At 35.7% G+C, this 8,633-nt stretch overlaps 1 protein-coding gene across 2 annotated transcripts in view; it reads right to left on the minus strand.

Annotated features, from left to right (window-relative positions):
* LOC149578446 (Regulator of chromosome condensation (RCC1) family protein) overlaps positions 1 to 8,030 on the minus strand; it is a 94,380-nt gene extending 86,350 nt beyond the window's left edge. Inside the window, exons 1-2 of one of the 2 annotated variants that reach the window (XM_089829177.1) lie at positions 7,702 to 8,030; positions 7,431 to 7,631 (exon numbers count right to left, since the gene is read on the minus strand). In XM_089829177.1, the coding sequence (XP_089685303.1) occupies positions 7,431 to 7,631; positions 7,702 to 7,753 (253 nt within the window). In that variant the 5' untranslated portion in view covers positions 7,754 to 8,030. The remainder of the gene's footprint in view (positions 1 to 7,430; positions 7,632 to 7,701) is intronic. The other variant, XM_089829182.1, reaches the window with a different exon arrangement.
* Positions 8,031 to 8,633: the final 603 nt, after the last annotated feature.

The following is an 8,633-nucleotide window of genomic DNA, read 5'->3' on the forward strand; positions in this document are numbered from 1 at the left end:
CTAGGAGTTCCATTTTCTCACTATGCTCCTCTAGCTCCTTATCATGAAATTCTTCATGAGCTCTTAATGGTTGTAAACACTTGATCTTGAGCTCTTGTTGCTGCATGCTAAATTCTTGTTGCTCTCCCATGTAGAAAACCTCTTCTGTAGGCTCAAGGTATGCATTTTCATGCTGCCAGTATGCGTTAGCAGGGGTGGGTGGGTGGAAAGCATGTAGGACTTGCTGGGTATTTGCTGGAAAAGGACCATTCTGCATGAAATTAGCAATAGAACTGCTTGTGTAAGGTTGACAAAAAGATGTATACGAAATTGCTTCATCAAAATGAGGATAATAAGCCATTGTAAACACTTGATCTACTCAAAACCAGTAAATTTTTCTCAGATCACCAGATATGCAAAAATGACCTCTCAAAGGTCTGAAACTTGCTAACAGTATATCAAAACCAGCAAGAAAGCAAAAATAATTCTGATCTATCCCACCGGGCATGCCAAAAGTGTTATGTACCAGAATTTGCACCCGATACTGAACTGAATGAGTTCAGTAATCCTAGTATAACATGGGAATCACTTCGATGTGGGACATGCAGTTTGGGCAGCACACAAGCGAGATTGGAGCAATGCAACATGACCAGTCATTATAGGCAATGACTGATGCCCTATGACCCTCTCATTCTATGCTCTTTCTTTCATGTTTATGCACTTTTGTAGAATAGAGATAGATATTAGTAGATTTGAAGGTTACTCTCACAGCCAATTGTGTGAGAGAAATTTACTTTCAGTATTTCATTTCATCCTCCATTGTAAATATCATTTGTATCAATCTTTTGATGAATAATACAAGGACATTCTTGTGTGAAATGAATGGCATTCGTGCACATTCTTTGTCCTCATACTTAAATTTCACACATGCGCAAAATTTCAGTAACAGCAATATAAGATATAAAGACGTAAAAGAGTAATACGTGAACATTGCATTGAATTGGAACATCGAATATTGAACATAAATAGTTGAATCAACAATAGTCAACACTGGGATGTCCCATCTGGTGGCGCCACTGGGGACGGGGGAACGGAGTCCCCAACTCCCATGTGTGTCCCCATCTCTAGGACGTGGGGCAAAAGGGGGGGATGCATCCCTATGTTACTGTGGATAATTCTAAAGCTTATTAATAGTATCAAATTTCCACAATCCGTTACTAATGAGAGTATGCTTCTGGATTTGATTGCGTATGTTTTTTTATCATCAACGTTTCAGATCACACTCTGTGATCCATCATCAGGATGAGAGAAGGATGAAAGATAATTCTAAAGCTTGTTGTAAAATAAAAATTATTGCCAAAAAAGGGATATGTTACAATACCTATTTGAGCAGCCACGAAAAAAAGCTAGAGAAGTGATCAGAATGAGATACTTCTCTCAGCGGGTGTAAACATAAGTGAACCACAACTGTGAACTTTAGAATTTTCTAAAAGATGTTTGGGCCAAATTACTCACTTCCTCTTTTCACAACCAAACACAGAGACAGAATTTGACTTGCATTTCCCGCCCCCTATCTTGAAAAGGTACAACTTTTTTAAAATAAAATAAAAAATAATGCATTTGGAAGGTGAAAAGCCAGATTATACATTTAGCATCCTCCAAACAACTTTCCATGCAAATTATGGAAGCACTAACCAGAGACATGGAGAAACTTCTTAATATAACGGAATTTTATTTTGGTTTTAGTTATATTTATTCTGGAATAATTTCAATACTCCTCTCAGTATAATTGAACTGCAAATACAAGAAAAAAGAGATAAGATCCTTTTAGTTAAATTTGAAAAAAAAGATCCAAATAAACAATACATTTGACTGCATGTAACAATGAATGAAATAACTTCCAAGGTGGCTGCATGTTAATTTGCTCCACAAGACTCTATGTTCTACAAGAGGAGAAAATTTAGATAATGAAGACACATGTGCATCTTTAATGAGATATATTAGTTTTTTCAGCACCCTAGAAGAAAAACTGTTATTTGAGAACTCCAGTGCTAGGACAGTTAATAATCAATAATTACAGCTGAGTAACAGTGAAAAGGGGGAAGATAATCCTTTATGGTTGGAGAAAGGCAGAGGTCAATCTTCAAAAAGAGACTCCCAAGATGGTAATGGGGATGTCTTGCATTTTGGAACTGTCAGCATGTCCAGTATCAGGTCTAGTGGCAGTGAAATAGATAAGGCTGCCCACTAGTTGCCTGAATGCCTACTCATTCTCCATTGGCCAATCTAATTTAGCTAAAATCTTTGACTCTTCTCCATAGGCACAGATATGATTTTGCATCTTGCATCCGAAATTTGTCCAACAAACTGTTGGCATAATTTGACTGAGATATGAAAATGGAAGAAATTGTCTACCAAACTTCTACACCGAGACAATAATTGAGAAGTCCCAAAATTGTCATCTCAAATTTCTGGCACAAATTTTGTTTGGCCTGCTCAACCAACTGTGATGCACTACCATTAATGATCAAATCATCAACTTAAATGACAAGAATAAGAATCTCATTACTAGCACTCTTGACATACAAATTAGAATCGGGATTGCGCTAAAACCCTTAATCAATCTTGATGTACCATACAGGTGGTGCCTGTTTGAGACCATAGAGAGCTTTTACCAATTTGCAGACCTGATATTCTCTCTCTGAAACCATAAAACCTAGAGGTTGTATCATACAAACCTCATGCTATAAATCACCATTTAAAAAAACACTATTGTCATCCATCTAATGGGGGTGCCAAACAAACTGAGCTTCCTTATGTCCTGCTGCAAAATCTTGTTGCAAAGATCAGAGAATGTCAAGGCAACACTAGCAAAAGTGATATTGAGCATCTCTACGAAGATCTCGTAGGATCGGAGCAAGCTTTTTAGCGTGATCACTACAATATCTCCTTCCTCCATCTTGTGGCCAATAGCCTCTAAAAGGTCATTTAGGTCCTTGATTTTCAGCAGATGTACCTGAAGAGATGTCTTCTCATGATCTCATCCATCATAATAGAAAACTACAAATTCTTTAGAAAGAAAGCATAGCTCCTAGTGGAAGTCTCACAAAGATCCTTTAAGAGGTCCCTGATTTCTTTAGTTGTTTTAATGTAAAGCACCCAGGAGAGTTGATCATCTGTAGCTGGAAGTTTGAGTAACATAGCAGCTTCCTAATAATGTTCATCCCATTTATCCTGATTTGTCTGAACTATCATAGGACGGGTTTTTGTACCCAAAACAATCTTAGCAAGACAACAATATTCAAATATCATCATCATGCACTACTTCTAGGTGTTGTGATTGTGGCCATTCAATCATTCATTTCCTTCCATCATAATGTTGGTCAAAAAGGCCATGACTAAAATTGGGGTTGTTGGTCAACCTAGTGAAGACACAGAAATCAATGCATATAGAACACTGGAAAAGAAAATGAAAGAACCTACAAAAAAAATGTGAAAAAAATTGAAACATTAGAAAACCCAAAAAAATCATATTATGGTTTGCCTAGTAGAAATTTTGAAAAAAACATTAAGAGGCAGATAAAACTCCCAAAAAATTCTTGAGAAGGGGCAGCAAAAATCTTGACAGTCAAATGGGTCAATGATGTGGCCGAAAGACACAGAAACTTGCGGACTTTGCAAGTTGTGTTAAGCACCAAAAACAGCGACCAAGAAAATTGTGGTTTCAAAAAAGAAAAATGTTGTGTTTTACATGGAGAAAGTTCCACCCAAAAATTGCTTACGCAAAAATTGTGGGCCTTGGCTTTGTTTGTTTGTGCTGAGTTGGAAATCAAAGATGTTGAAAGAGTCCAAAAACAAGAAACATTGACTGGGAAAAAATGCCAGAATAAAACAAAAAACAACAGCTCTATCTAATGTGGATGTCAAGAGAAAAAAATAAAGCGATAAAAACGAGAGCTCTATCACCTAAGATGCGGACTTACAAAGTTGCAAAAGATGCTAGAATTGATGACACAAAAATTGCGTACAGGTACAACTCTGAAAAGAGATGCACATGCATTTTCTGCTACAAACCTTAGCCCACAATTGGGACCCAAAGATGCACTAAATCCTAACCAAGTTTGAACTAGATTGCATAAAAAATTAATTTCAAATTTCTCCTTAAGAAAAATTTGCCCAAAAACCCTAACCACTCTGATACCATGAAATTGTTAAAAATTGAATAATTATTATATTAATTATGAACTCTTATATAGAGTTTACAAATGCTTATTATAGCGTGAGCAAAAAAGAAAAGTTGTCTAAATACAAATAATATCTAAATAAAGAACTAAATATGCAAACTAAAATAAGAAAGCCTAAATGACCATTAACTAAGGTTCTAAAAGAACATTCTAAATGTAGGAAGAATGTAAGACACTAAAAAATTAAAAATATTCTAATAATTATTTATGCTTTTGATTAATTGGCAATCAATGTGTATATTTAGCGAAGTTAGAATCATTTACTTTGGGCTTAAAATGAACATCAGTTAGATGGAGTTAAGAATGGAATTAGTCTCCTCACTGTTTAGTTTCGAGTTCTTGCTAGCTTAGCCTCTGGCAATTTGTGGATGTTGTTTGAATTGCTATAGAGCAGTCTCATGAACGTGTGTTCTTCGTTCCAAGTATGCGATTTGGTTATCATGGAACCTTTGGAAGTGCTTGTTAGTCTTCTGCTTGCGCACGATCACGATCATGTGATGATTGTGATTTATTCTTTGCATGTTTATATCTTGCTTGAGTTTTTGGTTATGTGATGCACATAGTTACATGATGTTTATTCCATGTTTCAAAAAATATATATTGTTAAGTGCATAGTTAACCCCCTTTGTTCCAAGGGTTCCTTGCAAGGCATTACAACCTATGTATTGAATTCAAACATTGCATTAATTGGTCTTTCAAGAGGTTCACACATAAACATAATTTTCTTTAACAATTGATTTTCCTTTACTAAGATGTGTCTATAACCCCAAGTGTGCACCTATATATTGAATTCAACTTTTGCATTAAATTTGTCCATGAAAAAATGTGCATCTATAATCTGTGATTTTTTAACATATATTTTTCCTTTACTAAGATGTGCAGCTATCACCAAGTCTGCACTTTTGTATGTGAAGAGTCAGGGATTTGAATCAAATAATCTTTTACTTATTAAATTTTAATTATCACAATGAAGCAATCACAAAACTCACATAAGAAACATAGAATTTTATGTGAAAACCCTTATAAGAGATAGCCACGGCAAAATATTGCTCATATAGAAACCTTCTTACAAATTTCCTAAGCAAAAACCCACTGGAGACACCGATTCCCACCACTGAGCATCCAACCCAGCAAGAGACGCCAATGTCTCCTAATGAGAGGCTACAACCAGCCAATCTCTCCTAATGAGAGGCTCCAACCTCCAATCCCCTCAATTTGAATTAGACAATCTTTTTCTTAGCACTCTCATCCTGATGATGGATCATTGAGTATGATCCGAAACGTTGATGCAAAAAAAAAAAAAACTCTCACACAATCTTACCCAGAAGCATAAATCTTATTATCATGGATTGTGGAAATCTGTTATCTTTAATCTTTTTCTTATTAAACTTTAATAATCACAATGAAGCAATCACAAAACACACATAAGAAACATAAAATTTTATGTTAAAACACTTATGAGAGATAACCACGGCAAAATATTGCTCATATAAAAACCTGCTTACAAATTTCATAAGAAGAAACCCACTGGAGACACTGATCCCCACCTCTAAGCACCAACCCAGCAAGAGACGCCAATCTCTCCTAATGAGAGGCACCAACCTCCCAAATCTCCTTAGTTAGAAGGCACCGACCTCCAAATAAATGAATGATAATCATTTGAAACTTACTGGATCAGCTCTTGTTTTCCTTTACGAATTTGCTCATGACTTCATCAAAAACTGCCTTAATACCTCATCCCAAATCTAAAATATATCTACTCGCAACTCTAAAATATCTACAATAATTTTCCTTGCAATCTCCTCATAAATGTACCTTATATTCGATCTTAGGTCAAATAAAGATAGAAATGATATTTGTTAATTGCTTGCATTCTTCTCCTCCAATCTTCTTGTATATATACCTTCAGTTTGCCTCTTTAAAGAAAAGTTAGCCACATGTAGGGGAAACATTTATATGCATTTGGTCTTGGTTCTACTGTTATTTCGTGGAAATCCAAGAAGCAACCTATTGCATTTCTTTCTACTGCAGAGGTTGAATACAAATCTGCTGCTTGTGACGGCTGTTTGGTTGGGGAGAGTGTTACAAAATCTACAACACCTTCAAGATGGTCTCACAATGTTAAATTATGACAATCAAAGTACTAGTCAAATGAGTAAAAATTCAATGTTCCATCGCAGGGGAAAATTTGTATGCATTTGGTCTTGGCTCTACAGTCATTTCTTGAAGATCCAAGAAGCAACTTATTGCATGTCTTTCTACTGCAGAGGTTGAATACAAATCTGCTGCTTGTCAGGCTGTTTGGTTGAGGAGAATGTTACAAAATCTAATATGGTCTCATGAAGTTATATTGTGACAGTCAAAGTACAATTCAAATGAGAAAATATTCAATGTTTTATTGCAGGACTAAACACATTGACATCCGCCACCATTACACTTGTGACTTGGTTCATGAAGGCTTGGTTGAACTTGTATATTGTCTTATTGCAATACAAATTGCTAATATTTTCACAAATCCCCTTGCTGTGATCATTTCCAAACAATTTGGAATTTACTTGGTGTTCTTCTCAACGTTCATTATGGGGAGAAAATGAATAGTGGACATTACAATTTGTATTTTTTTAAACAAATTTCATTATGGGTTAGAATGAAACATAATAAACTCTCTTAAAGTTAGTTGTTGTCAGTTAGGAGGTAGTTATTTAATTCAGTGTTGTCAAGAGTTTGTATAAATAAACTTTCTTCCTCATAATCAAATGAATGATTTCTGGAGTCTTTATTATCTGACCTTATGTTGATAATCAGCGGATCATCGTATATGTTTTGTTGCTTGTAGTGTTCAATAAAGTAATTATTTAGGACAAAATATTGGCCCTGACGACACGTATATAAAATTTTACAGTCAACAGCACAAGTAGAAACATTCTGATATCTCCATGAATACCATGTTGTTATTCTGAGAGTGTTTCCAGCCGAAGGTACTCATGCTCAACTCAGACTTCAGGACTCATACAGCAAAAATATAAGCCCCGACAAATTGTATCCGTGTATTAGTGTATGGACGTTGGTGGCAAATGAAATTCAAGACTTTAGAATTCGCAGGATAAATTGATGAAGCAATCGGCATTCACATTGCTAGCGTATGAAATTCGAGGCTATTGAATTTGCAGGATAAATTGATGAAGCAATGAATGAAAGTAGTAGTACCGGACAGAGCAAGGTTGTGGTATGCCCCTGCTGCAATCGCCACAATTTTGACATTGTCGGAAACAACGCTAGCATAGCCCGATTGATCTCCATGTATATGCATCTTTATTGGAATGTTGACAGGTACAAGCTCATCTCTATCTTCCCCAGTCCCTAAGCGCCCAAACATACCCTTTCCCCATGCATATATGCGTCCATCCTCTGCCACCCAATACTACTATCAATATTAACCATATTTTACACCGAAAGCAATGGATTGTTCTATAATTACCTGTTAATAGCAAGTTGTGGCACTCTCCAGCTGCGATATGTACAGCTTTCATTGCTGGCTCCGTCTTCAACACCGCCTCACTCGTCGCTCGCGGAACTTAAATCACAGCTGCTACAGTTCCATCTGCAAATACTTCCAACAGGCAAGCACGCGTACGCTCGAATTCCCTCGCATAATACTTTTAGTTTCATCCCTTCTGTTTATCGGGACATCTTTGCTCGGCTTTCAGGATGCATCTGGATATGACAGAATCCTTTTTGTGACATTTGCACACCCATGTCAATTTCTCGGGACTTTTCTTTTTTTTTTGTTTTTATTTGTTTTTGTTTTCTTTTGGGATTTTTTATTGTGTTTTTTAGTGGGTGCTTCAGTTTTATTAGCCGCTAGGCTAGTTATGTGGGAACATGCCAATGGAAAATTGTAATGATTTACTACAAAGTACGAAACTTTGGGCAAATTCAATTTGTTTTCATTAATAAATGCATATCTTACACGTAATTAAAGGTAACTAAATGAATCAAGTTTATTAAATTATAACTAAACTACAATATGTCCTCTCACACATCATTGTAGGACGGAATGGGAAAATTGTTATTTAAGGGTCTGTTTGGTTCGTGGAATTTAAAAAACCCGGATTTCTACAAGCTTTGGTTTAGCTAAATCAAGGTTTTGTATATCTTCATTCCGATTTTTGAGATTTTACTGAAACCGTTTGTTTCACTCGAAGATGCGTTTGAAGACACATTTTTATGCGTAAGCTTGGAATTGAAGGTAAATTTCAAAAATTAGTCCAATCTATTGTTTTTACACTCCTTAAAAAACAAAACCAAGTTTTGATTTTCAATTCTTACTTTTTTTAAGAAGTCGCAAAACTTGGTTTTGAGGCAAAATTGGAAGTCGCATATGCTAATTCCATTTTGCAAATTTTGAAA

This window comes from Cupressus sempervirens, chromosome 1 (genome assembly GCF_028749045.1).
Source record: "Cupressus sempervirens isolate cs-2001-9-10 chromosome 1, ASM2874904v1, whole genome shotgun sequence".
NCBI lineage: Eukaryota > Viridiplantae > Streptophyta > Pinopsida > Cupressales > Cupressaceae > Cupressus > Cupressus sempervirens.